The 20,496-nt window shown below is 34.6% G+C and overlaps 1 protein-coding gene across 1 annotated transcript in view; it reads right to left on the bottom strand.

Annotated features, from left to right (window-relative positions):
- The window catches only part of METTL15 (methyltransferase like 15), a 188,632-nt gene that overhangs the window by 89,068 nt on the left and 79,068 nt on the right, over positions 1-20,496 (bottom strand). The window contains exon 3 of the mRNA XM_047071890.1: positions 12,707-12,843. Within this exon, the coding sequence (XP_046927846.1) occupies positions 12,707-12,843 (137 nt within the window). The remainder of the gene's footprint in view (positions 1-12,706; positions 12,844-20,496) is intronic.

Genomic DNA, 20,496 nt, shown 5'->3' with positions numbered 1-20,496 from the left:
ATTGTTTTGCATACAATATTGTAGAGTGGTACAGAGAACATAAGTAGCAAGCCTGAACCCATGAGGTCTAGATTTGCCTTTGCCCTGGCTTCCTGTATGAATTTAAAATAAAATTTAACCAAGTTTAACCAAAAATAAGAAAATAGTTGCTTAAAATAAGAAATAGTCGCTTAAAAGGAATAAAAGTTAAATGGTAAACTTCAAAGTGCCAGGGAACAGACTATAGACTTAGAAGAGATCATTTGATTTAGAATAGATCATGTCAGGGGGACCTGGGTGGCTCAGTCAGTTAAGCGTCCAATTCTTGATTTTGGTTCAGGTCATGATCTCACAGTTTGTGAGTTCGAGGTGCAAGTAGGGCTCCTCACTGACAGTGTGGAGCCTACTTGCGATTCTCTCTCCGTCTCTCTTTCTCCCCCACTCATGCACCCTCTCTCACTCTCTCTCAAAATAAATAAATAAACTTAAAAAAAAAAAGAATAGATCATGTCATATGAGTAATATACTTATAACTCTCCACTTTAATGACCATGGAACAAACTTTAATCTAAAAAAATGGAGGCCAGCTATTGATACCTATTTAATCTTCTCTGAAAGCAAACAAGACAATGGATGTGCGAATAGTATCAGTAACTAAAAACTTTCCTCAAAAATGTGGCAGAATACTGGAAAAACATCTCTTCTTACCAAAGGTAAGATGAGAACCTGATTGAAGGCAGTAGAGACACTTAATTAAAAGGTTAAGAATGTTCCATTCTTACTCATTACCTCAGAAACACAAAAAAGCACCTGAAAGGATTATTTAAACTGTCTAGACAGGAATACTCTGGGGCTACCCGGGCCATTTTACCTCACTACTTCTTATGCAGGAACCAATACTTTTATGACTACATGCATTTAGGGCTTACAATTCATACAATGTGTTAACACCAAGGGCAGAAATGAATAGGTATTGTCAAAAGGTACTTTGGATATGAAGAATCTCTGTCGAATGGAAGACTGGAAAAGCCACAGAAGTAATAGGTTACGGGATCAGTAGCATTTATAAACTGTGTTCTCCAGTAAGAATAAGAAAACAGAATCCTCCTCCTATTGGCAGATCCTAGACAATGATTCTAAAATGTTAAACTTTTTGCAGTAAGAGACTATGTGCCTCAAGTAATTTTTTAGCTTAAAATCTAAAGTGAAGATTCCAGCCACATAACACCAAATAATGAGCAGGTCAACAAAGAACCTATGCAAATAGTAAAAACTGTACATATAAATACATGACCAAGAAGGGGGCCTATGAAAAGATCCTGGAAGAGAAAAGAAGGAAAACTTTGCATTCAAGAGACAGAGAAAAACATACTTTTAAAAAAGATTTGTTAGAAAAAACAGAAATACATATACTTTGGATTCCATAAATTTCAAAAGTCTGCTGACTATTAAAACAAAAATGAGACAACAGAACAGGAAGAAATAAGAAGGAAATGGCAGAAAAGAACAGATCAACAAATTAAATATGGTTACAAGGAAAGATAACTTCCAATACCTGAATCAAAACATGAACAAGAGTCAATAAAAATCACAATCGACACTGTAGAAAACCAAATCTGTAACATGGAGAATAACCTTGAGGAGATGTCCCAGGATAGTGAGGCAAAGTAAAAGTAGCAGAAAACACTGAAGGGAATTAAAGGTCATGGAGACAGATAATACAACTCCAGCCAACAAATAAAAAGTGCTCAAAGGTTAGAAAATGGAAAGAAAAGCAGAGGCTAACTAATGCAAAAAACTCCTTTGTAGAGAAAAGACCTGATCCACAGGCAAAATTGTTCACAGAGTATATGGAAAATTAATGAAAAGAGACCAGTTAGTAATATTTCTTAGTGAAATTTGTGAATATCAAAAATGGTCAAGAAATATATCTAGTAAGCATCTAGGCTGGTGTGGGGAGAGGGGAGTGAGAAACAGATTACCTCAGAGTGGAAAAAGGAAACTAGGTTGATCTCAGACTTCTCTACAACACTCCATGTCAGAAGAAAACAGAGTAAAATCCATAAAATGCCCCAAATGCTATGCCAAATCAAGTTACTGATGTAAGAAAGCATGAGTACCACAGTCTCTGTAGACAAAGGCAGAGATGATTCCCTTTTGCATATTTCTAGAAATAATCTTTAAAGATGTGATCAACCGACTAAGATATGAGCCTACATGAAGAACTCAAAATAGGACCTGTAGTATAAAAAGGCTAGTGGAGTGCACTGACATGAATTAAATGGATTTAAGTAAAAATAATTATTTTAGGGGCACCTGGTTGGCTCAGTCGGTTAAGCATCTGACCACGGTTCAGGTCATGATCTCATGGTTCATGAGTTCAAGCCCTGCATCGGGCTCTGTGCTGACAGCTCAGAGCCGGGAGCCTGTTTCGGATTCTGTGTCTTCCTCTCTCTCTAATCCTTCCCCACTCATGTTCTGTCTCTCTTTCTCTCTCTCTCTCTCTCAAAAATAAACATTAAAATTTTTTTTTAATTATTTTAGATATGACCGCCAAATAGTGTAAATGTTAATAAATTACCATAATAGTAGATACGAATGAATAAATCCAAGATAATACTTTAAAAGACAAGCAGGGGGTTGGGAAAAACAAGTAAAATAAAAATGGGAATATCATTTTCTTCTGTATACTTAACAAAAAAAATGTTTAAATTCATTAAATTTAAAAAAAACACATCAGCCAGTAGTAAATTAAAAAACAAAAAGTATGTCATCAAAACTGGTAGAGAAAAGGCAAACTGGATATATATATGGACAAAATAGATTTTTTTTTTAAATTTTTTTTTCAATGTTTATTTATTTTTGGGACAGAGAGAGACAGAGCATGAACGGGGGAGGGGCAGAGAGAGAGGGAGACACAGAATCGGAAACAGGCTCCAGGCTCCGAGCCATCAGCCCGGAGCCTGACGCGGGGCTCGAACTCACGGACCGCGAGATCGTGACCTGGCTGAAGTCGAACGCTTAACCGACTGCGCCACCCAGGCGCCCCTGGACAAAATAGATTTTAAAAGCCAAAAAAATTTCAATGAAACATAAAAATAGAAAAGTATAAAACAAGATCACATAGAAGAGTGCAAGCATGTCCTGAATTAATTATCCCTTTACAGAACACATACTCAGATTTGTTTACACAAAGTACATCTGGTATTTGTTGTTAATAGGAAGACATCTAAAATAATATAGCATAGAAAGATTTAAAATAGCAGCAATATGGACATGGGTGAGACTATAGTGAAGTTAGAATTCTTATAAATTAAGTAATAATTACATGAAGGAAACACTCTACAATCAATAAAATTATTATTTAGATAATTTAATGAAATATGAATGTGCTAATATATAAGTAATAGTACGATACACATATCATACATGATCTATATAATATATAATATATAATGTATAATAATCTGATAATATATAAGTATGATCAAATTTTATAAAATATATATGTATGCATATTGAATGCATAAACATGTTAATACTGGTGATGGGATTTTGAGTTATTTTAATTTTCTTTTCAGACTCTTCTGTATTTTATCATTTTAATCAAGAAAAAGTATTAATGAGAAACACAAAATCTGTAATAAATGGAAAAGCATATGACACTTCTGGATTAGGATATAGAATAAATATGCCAATTCTTTCTAAATTAATTGTTTAATACAATTTATCAAAAAATTTTTTTTAATTTTTTTTTCAATGTTTATTTATTTTTGGGACAGAGAAAGAGCATGAACGGGGGAGGGGCAGAGAGAGAGGGAGACACAGAATCGGAAACAGGCTCCAGGCTCCGAGCCATCAGCCCAGAGCCCGACGCGGGGCTCGAACTCACGGACCGCGAGATCGTGACCTGGCTGAAGTCGGACGCTTAACCGACTGCACCACCCAGGCGCCCCTCAAAAATTTTTTTAAACTTGGCCAAGATATTCTTACAATTTAGATAGAAGTATAAAAAGCAAAAGTACCCAAGAAAGTACAAAAAAGAAATAGTACATATAATGAAATATTGATAATTAAAAAGATGGAATGAAATACATAAAATCATTACTATTGATAAAGGTGGTGGAATAATTAGTGAGTTTAATTTTTTTCCTTTACATTTTTTCTGTATATTATAAATTTGTTCCAATGAGCTACCTACTTTTATAAACTGTTGAACTATAATGTTAAAATTACAGTCAAGTGACGGGGCACCTGGGTGGCTCAGTTGGCTGTGTCCCATTCTTGATTTCAGCCTAGGTCATGATCTCATGGCTCACGGGTTCGGGCCCCACCTCGGGCTCTGTGCTGACAGTGTGGAGCCTGCTTGGGAATCTCTCTCCCTCTCTCTCTTTGCCCCTCCCCTGCTTGCTCGCTCTCTCTCTCTCTCTAAATATATAAATAAACATTTTTTTTAAAAAATTAGTCAAATGATAGAATCAATTATGATATTTATTATTTTCTTTATATATGTCTATATTCTCTCTACTCAATAGATAGCACATTTTATTCCTGAATTTAGAAAAAAAAATCATTAAAAAAATTGTCTTCCAACGTCCATCTTCCACTGTGGCAAAAGTAAGCAAACACCCCACTGCTCCAATTTAAATGTGTTTTCTCTCTTACAGTCTTCAGAGGCAATATGAAAAAGCTTCAGTTTTCAAACAAGAGGTGATCTGACATGCCATCTTTTCTGAAACACCTAAAATTGGTTAGCCTAAAATTCAACCTTCCATGAATTTCTTAGTTTTCAATGAAAATGTTACTTTCTATTTTTGACTTCATTTTGACAGAGTAAAGAACATGAGATTTTTCACAAGCATAAGCTTCTCTTTGACAATGGCAAAATAAATAAATGAAAGAAAGAAATTACTATATTTCCTCAAAGGATACTCACACTGAAACGAAAAACCGTTTCCTTTATTGTGTACCTTACTACAAGTCGTAATTATACATGTATCTTTAAGAAGATGTATTTTTAAGAAGTTTAATCTGCCCATCCTTCCAACCATTCATCCATCCATCCATCCATCCATCCATCCATCCATCCATTATCCCGAAAAATAATCCTAAGGCCGAATCTGTGTTTTTTTTATCTCATGTATGTTCCTATACTACAACTACATACGTAGGTATTCATAAATAATATATAGCATTGCTTGGCATTTTCTACTTTCCATATCATGCAGACATGTGATCATACAATCTCTGGGTTTGTCCTTTTTAACCAATTTTCCCTTTTTCCACACATCCACCCACAACTAATCCCTTCTTCCTCAAGTACTCCATGATTATATATGCACAAAATGCATATATAAAGTCTACGATAACGCTGAAGTTATGCTTCCTTAGATACCGATTCTTTTACTTAGATGAAATAAATTCTTAGCATGTTGTGTACTTTTTTAATATTAAAAGATGCTCACGAGAAATGGATGAATATCCTTTCCCCATATCTTCACTTTCAAAATTATTCTGTTTTTCCAGTCTGATATATATAGGATATTAGCCCTTATTATTTTCACTTCATTTCCCTCATCACCGTTATTGATATTGAGCATCTTTTCATACCTTAATCTACCATAAATGACCCTTCCATATCTTTTGTTCATTTGCCAAATTGGATTTTGTTGTCTTATCAATTTTGAAAAAAACTCTTCCTACATAATAAATATTGATTGGGTTCAGGACATGCTACCTCAAAATACATTACCTTGGCACACTGAATATTTCAAACTGAAGGAATTTGAGAAATGGCACATGAAAGTACTTGCTGACCTTCTTCTGCAGTAGGTCTTCAGACCCTTATGTGAGAGATGCCCTCCCTCTATGCAGAGGAAAAAAGCCTTCTTATCTCTGAAGATGAGGGACAAGAGGAATCTGAATGCATGGGGCTTGCTAAGTTTCTCCCAGTTGACTACACTTAGTTCATACCCTTGTCCTATCATATTTTTCCATAACTTTCCACTCTTCATCAAACCCAGTATAGAAATAATCAAGTATAACCATGTCTTAGGTACTTTACTTCCTTATGAAAGCTCCTATGTCACAGAAAACTTAAATAAAAAATGTGTATGCTTTTTCTCTTGTTAATTTGCTCAGGCTGAGAATTTAGGAGGATAGAGGAAAAAGATACTTTCCTTCCCTAGAATATCAATTCTGTTCCTATTCTTTATATTACTAATATTTCTTTTTCCAGATTGACTGGAAAATATACCATATTATTTTTGTCATATACTTTTAAAATTTTTATGAGATACTTCTAGCATTTAATTTTATAGATTTATGATTTCTAGTCTTAAGAAATTTTCTTACCTTGGATTGTCTATATTATCTCTTAAATTTTCTTACAGAATTTTTATTTTCAGTTTTTCATACCTTTTTACTTTATCTGGAAGTTATTTTTGAATCTGATTTAAAATAGGGATTCATTTTATGTTCTTCATAGTGATCACTGTAACAACCCTATTTATTTAACAATGCACTATTTTCTCAAAGAAGTGAAATAGCTTTGTCTTTTATTAATTTTTTTATAGTATAGTATATATCTATTACATACTGGAATCTATACCTAGATTCTTTCTTCCACTAATCTACTTACCTATTCTTGTGCCAATATGATACTGATTTCATTATATATATATATATATATTCATATATATATTCATATATAAAGTATGATCTGACATCTGGTAAGGCAAGTTTCCCCTCACTTTTTTATTTCCCCCCCAAAGATCTTGTCACTCCCCCCATCCCATCAAAAAAAGATCATGTCACTCCCCTGCCATACATACTTAACATCATATTATATAAACTAATAAACAAATGCACCTCAAAGTGAAATCAACTAAGATAATTCCTGGGAGTACATTAAATTTGGGGAGAATTGACTTTTTAAATAATACTAATTTACTTGTACTACACCAAAACAAATGTTTTCTCTTCATTCATTTCCATATGTCCTTTAATAAAATTATATTTTTTTAAAATTTAGAACTGCGCCTTTCTTATTAAATTTATTACTAAATATTCTATATAGTGTTAGGTACTTTTTTGAGAATGGAATTTTTTTCCTAATTCCCTTTCCAAGTATTTACTACTGAGTATATTTTAAAGTTTTTATCTAACCATCTTATTGTATCATCTTACTAATTTTACAAGTCTTTCAGTTAAATGATTACAAGAAGAATATTTTAACCTTTCTTTTAGTTTCTTACTTACATAAGCCAGAACTTCCAAAAATACTGATTAGAATATTTATAGAAGCTAATCCATATTTAAATCTAGATTTTGATTTAAATTGTTATAGTATTTTACCTTTTGGGAAAATAATTTCTGTTTGTCCTTGCATAATAGGATATTTTACATTTAAGTAGTTTATTTATATTCCTGTTTAGCATAGAGATTTTAATAAGAATAGTTGATTATAGTCATGCTTATCAACTTATCACTGGCTGTTTGATGTGGAACCATCTCTATATTCTTTAGGTATTACTCTTAATTAGGCTATACGTATTCTTCTTCTTTTTTTTTTTTTTTTGAGTTTATTTCTTTTTAAGAGAGAGAGGGGTGGGGTTGGGGGGAAGCACAGAGAGAGAGATAATCCCAAGCAGGCTCCATTTTATCAGTACAGAGCCTGATGCTGAGCTCAAACCCACAAACCATAAGATCATGACCTGAACCGAAATCAAGAGTGGGACATTTAACCAAATGAGCCACCCAGGTGGCCCGTATTATTCTTTTAATTAAATAATATATGAGTTAGATATGCTAGTATTTCCTTTTGAATTTTGCATCTATATTCTTCAGTGAGGTTAGACTTTTTCTATTTTTTCTTTTATACTATTTCTATCAGGATTAAATATTAAAACTAGGTTAGATTCAATATAAAATGAACTGAAAGGGCTTTACATATTTACCATGATCAAGAATAGTGTAAAAGACAATGCTCTTTCCTATTTTTTTAAGAACTAGGTAACAACTGCAAATCTAGTCATGGTACATTGTTCTACATACTTTAGCTACCTTTCTTATCTCTGTTATGATAATGTGATGACCTACTCAACTTTCATAATATTCAGTCAATTTTAATAATTTATATTTGATAAAACATTATTCATTTCATCCAGGTTTCACATGTTACCACAGAATTATGGTTGCATTATCTTATGATTAATTTATCTTGTGTCTATGGTTGGTGTCCTCTACAGTCTTAATCATATATTTTTGCTCATTTTTTTCTTTAATAATCAGGCTATTGGGGCGCCTGGGTGGCTCAGTCAGTTGAGCGTCAGACTTCGGCTCAGGTCATGATCTCGCGGTTTGTGAGTTCGAGCCCCGCATCAGGCTCTGTGCTGACAGCTCAGAGCCTGGAGCCTGCTTCGGATTCTGTGTCTCCCTCTCTCTCTGCACCTACCCCAATTGTGCTCTGTCTCTCTCTATCAAAAATAAATAAAATGTAAAAAAAAAAAAATTTTTTTAAATAATAAAAAAAATTAATCAAGCTATCAAGGACTTTTGTTACTTTCAAATAAACACTTAGGATTTCTTTATTCTTTTTTCTTTTTAGTTTCTTTGATTCTGATTTCAATCTGTATTAATCCCTTCTTCCTATCTTATTTTGATTTACTCTATTGTTCCTTAACTAATTTATTATGCTTGACAAAGAATTATCTTATGGATGAGGTAAAAAAGTATCAATTAGATTTGAGTCAAGGTAGTATAAAACAAAATAAAATGAGATTATTAGGCTTGAAATGGAAGAACAAAGCCAAAGGTATCATAATCCCAGATTTCAAGGTACACTACAAAGCTATAGTAATGAAATAGTATGGTACTGGCACAAAAATAGACACATACAGCTCTTTGGACAAGAATAGAGACCCCATAAATAAACCTATGATAATATGGTCAACTGATATATAACAAAGGAGGCAAGAATATACCATGAATTAAAGGCAGTATTTTAAATAAATGGTATTGGGAAAACTTGACAGCTGTGTGCCAGAGAATGAAACTGGATCACTATAAACAAAAATAAATTCAAAACAGATTAAAGACCTAAATGTGAAGGGTGCCTGGGTGGCTCAGTTGGTTAAGCCTCTGACTTTGGCTCAGGTCTGATCTCACCATTTGTGAGTTCGAGCCCTGTGTTGAGCTGTGTGCTGACAGCTCAGAGCCTGGAGCCCACTTCGGATTCTGTGTCTCACTCTCTCTCTGACCCTCCCCCCCTTGCACTCTGTGTCTCGTTCTCTCAAAAATAAATAAAGATTAAAAAAAAATTAAAAACAAAGACCTAAATGTGAGGCCTGAGGGGTGCCTGGGGGGCTCAGTCGGTTGAGCGTCCAACTTCAGCTCAGGTCATGATCTTGCTGTCCTTCAGTTTGGGCCCTGCTTTGGGCTCTGTGCTGACAGCTCAAAGCCTGGAGCTTGCTTCATATTCTATGTCTCCCTCTCTCTGCCCTTCCCCACTGATGCTCTGTCTCTCTCTGTCTCTCAAAAATGAGTAAATGTTAAAAAAAAAAAAAATTAAATGTGAGACCTGAAACCATAAAACTCCTAAAAGAAAACAAAGGCAGGAATCTCTTAGACATTCACCCTAGCAACATATTTATGCATATGTCTCCTTGGGCAAGGGAAACAAAAGCAAAAATAAGCTATTGGGATTACATCAAAGGGAGAGACAGAGAGAGAGACAGACAGAGGGAGACAGAGAGAGAGAGGGACACAGAGAGAGAGACAGAGAGAGAGGAATTAAAAGCTTTTCCCAGAAAAGGAAACCATCAACAAAACAAAAAGGCAGCCTCCTAAATGAGAAAATATTTGCAAATGATACATGCAATAAAGGGTTAATATCCAAAATATATAAAGAATTTATATAACTCAAATAAAAAAAAACAAAAACAAACAAACAATCTGATTTAAAAATGGGCAGAGGACTTGAATAGATGTTTTTCCACAGAAGACATACAGAGGGCTAGCAGATGCATGAACAAATGTTCAACATCACTAATCAAGGAAATGAAAATCAAAACCATAATGAGATATCACCTCACACCAGTTAGAATAGCTAGTATCAAAACGATAAGAAATAACAAGTGTTAAGGAGGATGTAGAGAAAATGGAACGTTCCTGTGTGAAAAGTAAACTGGTGTAACTACTGTGGAAGATAGTATAGAGGTTCCTCAAAAAACTAAAAATAGAAATACCATACAACCTAGTAATTCCACTGCTGAGTATTTACTCAAAGAAAACAAAAACACTAAACTAAAAAGATAATAGCGTCTCTATTTTTATTGCATTATTATTTACAATAGCCAAGATACAGAAGCAACCCAAGTGTCTATTGACAGATGAAGAGATAAAGGTATATATATACATTGGAATACTACTTGGCCATAAAAAGAATGAAATCTTGCTATTTGTGACAACATGGATGGAACTAGAGGGTATTAATACTAAGTGAAATAAGTGAGACAGAGAAAGAAAAATATCCTATTATTTCATTTATGTGTGGAATCTAAACATAAAATGAACAAACAAAAAACAAATAGATTTTTAAATACAGAGAAACTAGTGGTTGCCAGAGAAGAGGTGGACGGGAGGATGGGTGAAATAGCTGAAGGGGACTAAGAGGCACAAACTTTTAGTTATAAAATAAATAAGTGACAGAGATGAAAAGTACAGCCTAGGGAATAGAGTCAATAACATTGTAATAATGTTGTATTGTGACAGATGATAACTATACTTACTATAGTAAGCATGGAGTAATGTGTAGAAATGTTAAATCACTATGATGCATACCTGAAACTAATATAACATTTATGTCACCTATTCCTCAAAATAATAATAATAATAATAATAATAATAATGACGATGATAATAATAATATTAGGTGATGGGGCAGAATGCATGTCTCAGCTTTGTTTCTATTTAGTCATATATGCCTTTTAGCAAATCATTTAATCTGTCTAGCTAATGGTTTCTACTACTGAAAACTGAAAAGAAAACAGTCTCAAGATAAAAAACTACACCTGACAAAATTGATAAAATGTTAAGTTCTATCCGAGGAAAGGAGACTATTTGAAGGAATAAGAGACTTTGGAAAATCTGAACTGGAACTCATTGCCTTTAGAAACAACAATATCTAAGAAAAATCCAGTTTTTCTATGATAGTGAAATAGGAGACCTACATGCATTCTATGAATGTTCAGGTCATAAACAAGTGAACTCCTAAGATGTTTTACAAACATGGATGCCCTAATTAAATACAAGATCTTCTTAAAGAAGATGCATCTACTGGACATTGCAGAATGACAGAGGTAGGTTTAAAAAAAAAAGTATCATATCATTAAACCATATCCTCATATTTTTCTTAGAAGAAAATAACCTGGGGTCAAACTGATTTCAGGCACTCCAATAAACCCTCTGATACTGCTAACAAAAACTTAGGTGTATTTATTCACATTTTTATTGGGAGAATTAATCACACTGATAGATTTGTAAAGAGTTTGGGACCTGAAAACGTGAAATAGACTATTCTTCTTTTTTTTAATTTTTTTAACATTTATTCATTTTTTGATAGAAAGAGACAGAGTATGAGTGGGGGAAGGGAAGAGAGAAAGACACAGAATCTGAAGCAGGCTCCAGGCTCTGGACTGACAGCACAGAGCCCAATGCGGGGCTCGTACTCACGGACTGTGAGATCATGACCTGAGCTGAAGTCGGACGCTTAACTGACTGAGCCACCCAGGCGCCTCAAAATAGACTATTCTACATTAGTAATTCAGCTTCCTATCCTTAGTCTGTGATTAAACTTTTCCATGGTCATACTTTTGCTACTTTACCAAATGGACCTTTTCATTATTGGACAGTTAGAACTATCAAAAGACCCTGGCTTACATCAAGTCAAAATTTACCTCTAAAATTCTCATCTATTTTCTTGATTTCAGTCTCTGAAGCATAAGAGAAGAGAACAATTCCTTATTCCTGAAAATAGCCCTTTACATATTTGTAGATAGTCATCTTAACTCCAAGACATGTTCCTTTTTCAGGCTGATAACTTTTAAACAACATAGCATAACTCATCCAAAATTTTCTCTAAAGGAAGATGCTTTCACTTAGGAAGTGAACAGGAAGGAAGTTCTTCCTAAGGAAGAACTTAGGAAGACAATATTTTATATTCATTTCCAAGGTGAAAGGTCACCTAATTCGTGACAGAGGGATAGACTGCTCTAAATTTACTTGTGAATTTCAAAAAGAATTCAGAGACAATAACTGCATTATGTTAATATATGTGACCTAATGAATTCTGCAGAAGTCTCACATACTTATTAACTTCAGTAAATTCTTGGAAACTGTAACTCATAAGTTCTTTAAAAATTATTTTTTAAACCAAGGCTTATTTGTCAAAACATTATTCATGGATGGATTTCAACCCATCTTCAGATTTTAGCCATAAATCATTTTTGTATTCATTTTTATGAATTCAGAAAGGATAAAGGCAGTAATATCATTTTAAGTGGTACTAAAACATTATTTACATTAATTCTTTTGAGGAAAAAAGGGAGAAAATATGTAGCATAGTGAAGCATAACATCACACAAGGGAGAACAAATGCCAAAATGGTAAACCAAGCTCTATAAAACTCAGCATGAAAATTCAATAATTATACAAGAGTAATACTTACGGATAGAATTCTGAAAGCTGTTCAGCTATTGCATAAGCTGTCGGGTCTCTGTCTAAGGCATACAGAGTAATATCTGACTCCTTCTGTAGAATGGCTCTTGTGTGTCCTCCTGAACCAAATGTCATATCTAGAAAAATCTAGCCAACATGAAAAAAGAAAATTACCACTTAGCATGAAGAAAATATTCTTGCTAGCTACCTTAATTTCTAGAAGCACATACTGAATTTCAGAGCTGATAGTAATTGGAAAACAATTAAAATCATTTTGCCGGGAGTTGAATTTGTTATACATGAGATCTGGATCAATTATGATTGATCAGTCCAAAAGAACGGGACAGATATCAGTAAAATGATAATCTCTGGTACAGGGTGGCCAATTCAAGACAAATTTACATTTTCCTCCAAAGGTCAAACTGGCCACAGTGTTGTACTGCTAGCTTTTTAATGCTTTCCAGCACCTGGCTGATAATGGTATTTCCAACAATTTCTCATCAAAAGGAGACAGCTTACAATTAGTATGGATCATTTTATCCCAGTTTCTCTAAATACTTTATATTACACATAAAGATATTCAAGAATACAAAGAAAGAATGAGAGAGCGAGAGTGAGAGAAACATCGAGAGCGAGCAAGGGAGAGATGGAGGGAAAGAGAATGAATATATCCAACAATAAATAGTCACAGGACAAATCTTTAAAAATCTAAACTGGAAAAGGCTCAAAGCTCAAGTCAAAACAACTACAGTAAACTCTAGCTTTGCCATGAAGTAGCTATACATCTTTCGGAAAGACACTTAAAATCCCAGTGTCTTGGGGCGCCTGGGTGGCGCAGTCGGTTAAGCGTCCGACTTCAGCCAGGTCACGATCTCGCGGTCTGGGAGTTCGAGCCCCGCGTCGGGCTCTGGGCTGATGGCTCAGAGCCTGGAGCCTGTTTCCGATTCTGTGTCTCCCTCTCTCTCTGCCCCTCCCCCGTTCATGCTCTGTCTCTCTCTGTCCCAAAAATAAATAAACGTTGAAAAAAAAAAAAAAATCCCAGTGTCTTTAGGTTTCTCCAGGCTCTGAAAAGAAAAAGAAAGTCTAGAAGAAGATACCATCAATACCTACCTAACTGGTAAGATGACATATAATTACCTAAACGAAGACACTTTTGAGAGTAAAATATTTGCCAGTAATAATTTTGCCAAGACAACAGATTAAAATATGCCGGGGTGCCTATCTTCAATGCTTAGATCATTCTAAAAAAAACAGTAAAGTAAATTGGATTTGAACCTACTTTTTGACTATTTTATTGGGCCATACTATAAAGAAAATAGGTCTCAGTTGGGCAAGAAACCAGACCTGGACCATTAAAAACATATTTGTGAAGAAGTTAATTGATGGCAGCCGATGTGGAAGTCAAGACACTCAGTGTTGTGCTCTTAGTTTAATGTACCCTTTCAATAAGCTTCATGGTATTACGAAAATAAAAATAATCATTCCAATAATATCGAATACTGTGAAAAAATAATATATAGCCAAACTATTAAAATATTCAAACATATAACTTTAAAGTTATATAAATACACTGCACAAGGGAAATCCCTGCAATGAATGTGAACATTTCCCTGCCCTGAACGCTACAACTTACTTCCAGCAGAGTGGGCAGAAACAAGACACAAGTATGCTTTGAATTTTTTCTACCAGCAATCATGCTGAGTCCCATCCTCTGATCAAGTCCTCAGAAAAGCTATCCTGCTATTTGAAGAATAATATGGAGAAAATAGTCCAATAAAAATTGAAAAGAAGAGAGATATATGTTATGAGGGATGTAAATGTGGTGAAAATACACAAGCACTGCTTTTTAACAAAAGTATGTTAATACAACTTAACCTTGCATTTCTGTCACTGTCAGCACAAAAGACATGGCTACACACTCTTTTCACCATTATAAACAGTAATGTGAAAACAATACTTGAAGTCATATTATTTGTATAGTTGTTAGGAGTACGTACTTACAATCTCAAGAATGAATAATTTCTTTTCCCAGTCTGTATACTTATCTTATGCATCTATGAATAGGTAAAAATCTGCCATCTTACCGTATTTCAGTTTCAAAATTGTTAGGGATTTAGGGGCCCCTGGGTGGCTCAATCAGTTAAGGGTCCAACTCTTGATTTCACAGTTTGTGAGTTTGAATCCCACATCAGGCTCTGTGCTGATGGCATGAAGCCTTCTTAGGATTCTGTCTCTCCTTCTCTCTGTGCCCCCCTGCTTGTGCTCTATTTTCTCTCAAAATAAATAAGCTTTAAAAAGAAATTAAAAACGAAATTTCTAGGCGTTTGGCATAAACAAAAAAACTTATCCAAGGCAAAGTATAAATTACCTTCTTGTTATGCTCAATATCAAGTCTTAATATTAAGTCTATAATCCTGCACTTAAAATATGATTACCTTATCCCAAGCCAGGAAAAGTCCTCATCAGTAATTAAAAAGAAAAATTCCTTATCATTAAAAATGTTCTTGAAAATGCGAGATGATGATAATAATTTACATGATTTTTTTAATATACAATGATTACACCATTGGAGATATACTGACAATCAAGGAAGTTTCCATAGAGGGAAAAAGTTATTACCAGTCAAGTGTAACACAAAACAAAGTGGGAGACATGGGATTTATAAAACTATAAGTGAACCCCACCATATGTCCTGGGTTAATACATGACTGAAGCCATAGACTTTCATTTTTAAAATTCAAATATACATTGCCCATCAAATATAAATCATGACATCCAGGCCTTGTGAGTCAACCAGCACTACAATTGAAAAGGGAGCCAATCAGTCTCTCCCTTTTCCTGGGTCATTAACTTGATATAGGACCACATTTTTTAATTTGTACGAGTTGACGATAAAATTAGGAGATTGGACAAGAACAATGCACAAGAACAAATATATCTGCATGTTAAAAAACAATCTTTCTATGAGTCTGATCTGTGTGTGTGTGTGTGTGTGTGTGTGTGTGTTCATATGTTTAGGTCATGTTCCAAACATACATGGAACTCTTTCTTTGAGATTACCTGATATAATTTATCTAAAACACAAAACCCATATTTGATACTAAGAGTTTATTCTGCTAATGTCAGTTTTCACCTGTATAACCCTGGTCAAATTTTAACTCTCTGAGCCCCAGCTGTTTCATCTAAGAAAGGGGGATAGACTGTCTCCCTGTTTACTTTACAGAGATTTATAAAAATTATGTTATTTCTTCCTTATGACCACAAAGTAGATGTTATTAGATTTGTACATACACAGAAACTAAGATTACATTAAGCTAGTCAGTGGCAAATGTGGGAACTGAATACAGGTACACCTGACTCTACAATTTGTGTTTTTTCTCGCACTATTTGCCCACTACTTCATGTTTACAAGCATTAACATTTTCCTTCTTGGTCTAACAAAAGCTCTGTTAGTGAGTATGGACAAGTGGCATTATTCCCATTTTTGCAAATAGAAAAAAAACTCAAGGTGCAGAGAGATGATGTGACTTGATTTCTTAGATCATATTACTAGCAAGTGAGGGAAAGAGAACTCTAAGCCATGTGTCACCAACTCTAAATTCTGTGCTTTTCTGAAAGAAAGAAAGAAAGAAAGAAAGAAAGAAAGAAAGAAAGAAAGAAAAAAGAAGGAGGAGGGGTGAGCAAACAAAAGAAATTTTAAAAAGTGGATGGCACAGAAACAATCACAGCAGAGATAGCTTTACAAAAATTATACAAGAAAACTTTACTTGTTTTATAGAGCACTCATTCCCGCTGGAATTTAGGCTCTTGGAAACCATGTCTTAATCTTTGTGTACCAGGGTAATTCTTGAGATATGTGTATTTCTCTCTTTTTTTCCTTTGTCCTCCCTCCTTCTCCTCTTTCAAACAGGCACCTAAGGATTCAGAGCTTTACAATGTATGTTCCTTGAGGGTTTTTGCATGGCACAAAGAAAAAAGTATCTTTCCTATAGTCTGAAGACAACTACTTTCCTGTCAGTAGTTAAAAACAAACAAACAAACAAAAAAAAAAAACAAAAAACAAAAAAAAAAGCTCAGAAATAATGCTAGTTATACTGGATAGGTTAGTGTCTTTAAGGAAAAGAGACAGAGAGAGAGAGAGATTTCACTGAAATTGGGCAGAAGAGCGATGGAAGTGAATGAACAAATTCCAAGAAGGTGCAGGACCAATGAATGACTGACAGGGGATAAGATCTCAAAGCAGCTGTCTGTTTGAGGAACTGAGGGAGTGTGGTCCCTCAACCAGGGTTCTCAGTGCTACTAGAGATTTCCATACCACTCTGTGGTACAGAAGAAGCAGAACCTTTGGTCCTCGAGGGCCTACACAGGTTATAACAAAAGGTATCTCAGGGGAAACAAAGGGTACTATGAGGTGAACAATAAGATGCAGGGCCTCTGCACAGCTCTGGATGGTGTGTGGAGTCAAGAGAATGACTGAGATTGATGGTTTCTTAGCACAAGGACATTGAGGCTCAGAGTCAAAATGAAAGTGACTTAAAGAAAAAATAAACAAGCATTTGAGGGAAGATCCATGACTACAATTCTCCAACTTTTTTTTCAAAGTTGATTTATTTATCTTGCGAGAAAGGGGGGTGGGCAGAGAGACAGGCAGAGAGAGACAGAATGCCAAGCAGGCTCTGCACTGCCAGCGAAGATGCGGGGCTCAACCCCACGAGACAAGAGATCATGAAGTGAGCCGAAATCAAGAATTGAGGGGCGCTGGGTGGCGCAGTCGTTTAAGCGTCCGACTTCAGCCAGGTCACGATCTCGCGGTCCGTGAGTTCGAGCCCCGTGTCAGGGTCTGGGCTGATGGCTCGGAGCCTGGAGCCTGTTTCCGATTCTGTGTCTCCCTCTCTCTCTGCCCCTCCCCGTTCATGCTCTGTCTCTCTCTGTCCCAAAATAAATAAAAAACGTTGAAAAAAATTAAAAAAAAAAAAAAAAGAATTGGATGTGAACAGACTGAACCACCCAGATGCCCCTTGCCTCAAATTTAATAGAGTAGCATCAGTGCACAGAGGTAGATGCATAGTAAATATTTAATGATGCAATTTGAAAAAAAGAGCTCAGCCTCCCAAGGTAACAATGATAAAGATAGCAATACTCATTTGTGCATATTAATTCAGAAATACTCAAGATAGAAGATTCATTACCATAGGAGGACATAAAACAGTCACAGGATATCCAACTTTTGGATTTATTTAACATTAATATAATCCTAATATTACAAACTGATTCACTAATGAAAAAAAAACTTTTGCAAAACATTCATAATAATCTGATATTAATAGTATTATGTACCTCTAATGCACCATGTTCTTATTTGTTGACTAGTCTTCCTTTGCGTTTGAAATAAGAAATGAATATTTCTTATTTTAGGTTACCTCTTTTAATCAAATACAACTAAATGACATTTTATCCCCATGGTCTTCTAAATATAGAAATGATTAGGTTCTACCTTGCACCATGATGAGTCACACTTGAATAGTTGAGCTATAGCTGTGAATCTGATAATGAACAGGGTACAGATGCAGAATTTCAGAGCTGAAAGGGACATAACACACTATTTATTCCACCTCCTCATTTTACTTATGAGACCAAGGACCAAAGAAGGTAGATGTTTACTAGTGGAGGGCAAAGCTAATACTAAAACTCAGATCCTATGCTCTTTCCACTTGATCTCATAATATTCTTCTACTGAAATTATACAATAACACTGAAATAAATGAACAATTTTTGAAAAAGTATTTTTTTCTTAATATGAAGATAGATATATGTAGGAACTTTGCATCTTCAGCCTCCAACACAGTTGAAAGCAACCACTGTTCTACTGTTCTAAATTGTTTTAAGACTTTATGAAGATAAATCCAATTGAATTAAATTCCAAAGACACTTATGTTATATATATGGCCTCATATAAATGTCCACCCATTATATGTAAGAGCAACTGGGGATAACTGACTTCTTGACAAGTTACAGTTTTCAAATTGATATTGAAATTAAGAGCAAAAAATTAAAATACTTAAAATCACAGCCTCATGGGTAGTTAGAGCTAGAATGACCCATAGAAATAATGCTAATTTAATCCCATTAGTGTATACTACTCTTTCTAGAGTATTCTTAGCATTCCTTTATACCTTTCAGAAATGATATCATTTAAGACTCAGCTAATGCTGCTCTCTGAAGGGGGAGACTGACAGAAATCAAGGGATTTGCCCAAGATCATCCTGCAGACTAGATAATTAAATGATTTGTTTTTTTCCAAACCAAGAATTCTAATCATTGAAATTTTCACACTGGAACAACACTGTTAAAATTGGACATGAAAACATTTTTAGCCATGAATAGCATGAGGGCAGATCTTTCAATTTCATTTTCCTAATGTTGATTAGTCATTTCCAATCTGTGCAAGATTTTTAATAGTAAGTTCTCATCCGAATTTGGAAACAATATGGCCTGATTTCACTTTAAAATTTCTTCCTATGAATATTTTCTTTTCTGGCAATTACTAATTTTGAATTTTTAGAATTGAAGTGTTTTTGAAAGAATTTTAGTTAAGCTTCACCTATTTGCAGCGGGCACCTATTTCGGTATTTTTTTAAATACTGAAACGTCTCAAGCATATACTTAACTTTCTGAATTTTTTTTCAGGAGGTAATTAAATTTAAATGTAGCGTTAATTAATAATCTGTATATTTACTGAACACTCAGTACAGATAAGGCCACATGAGGTAATACAAAGATATTAAGCTATGGACCTTCAAATTTGGTAAGGAATTTAGACATGCATACAAATAACTACTAATAAAAAGAAATCAGCAATACAAGAAAAAGCATATTTTATAGGAGTGAAAAAAACATATTTATGTCAATCACTTGTGAGATGGACAGAATCGGGGTAGGTTACAATTCACTCAGCTGGGCCTCGAAGACTGGGCAGAAGTCCGAAAGCACCCTATCTTCTCACTCTCCTATATTCTCCAAATTCAATTAGCTACCAAGTCCTGTTGATTTTATCATATAAATATGTCTTAAATTTCTCCACTCCCATTTTAAATTCAGGCCCCCTTATTTCCTTGTTTTACTACTGCAATAGGCTCACACTCATATCCGCACCTCTAATCTGAATTCTAATTTTTCTTCTACACTGTTAACAGGATATCCTTTCTGAAATAAAATTGTTAACATGTGACATTATTCTCCTCAAAAGCTCTCCAAAGGTTCAAGATAGAGTCCAAATTTCTAGGCATACTGGATAATATTCTTCAGATTCTGGCCTCTGCATTTCTGCCTAACGTTATCTCCCACCACTCACACATGAATTTTACAATGTATTCCTTAGCCATACGGTTATAAAACATAATAAAAGCACATGCAATTATCAAACATGCTGAACTGTCTCATGTCTTCTCTCCCTTCTTTCCTTGTTCCATCTCGCTCATTTTATTCTCAAACAATTACAAGGATTCTGGTATATCCACAGCTCTTTTCCAAAAGTTGGAAATACAACAGTAGGCCGAAACAGACATGGCCTCTGCTCTCATGTAATATTTAACTGGGGGCCTTAGTATCTTTAATATATTCTTCTTTCTTTCTCCTTTCCTCCCCTCTCCTCTCCTGTCCTCTCCTTTTCTTTCTTTTTCTTTCTCTCTTTCTTGCTTTTTTCTTTCTTTCCTTTCTTTGCTTGCTTCTTTCTTTCTTTCTTTCTTTCTTTCTTTCTTTCTTTCTTTCTTCCTTTCTTTCTAGAATACACCTCAGGAAGAT

Source organism: Lynx rufus, unplaced genomic scaffold, assembly GCF_022079265.1.
Source record: "Lynx rufus isolate CCGP_SWC_20201006 ecotype Redwood Valley unplaced genomic scaffold, mLynRuf1.p SCAF_9, whole genome shotgun sequence".
Taxonomy (NCBI): domain Eukaryota; kingdom Metazoa; phylum Chordata; class Mammalia; order Carnivora; family Felidae; genus Lynx; species Lynx rufus.
This window is presented reverse-complemented; position numbering and strand designations above follow the sequence as displayed.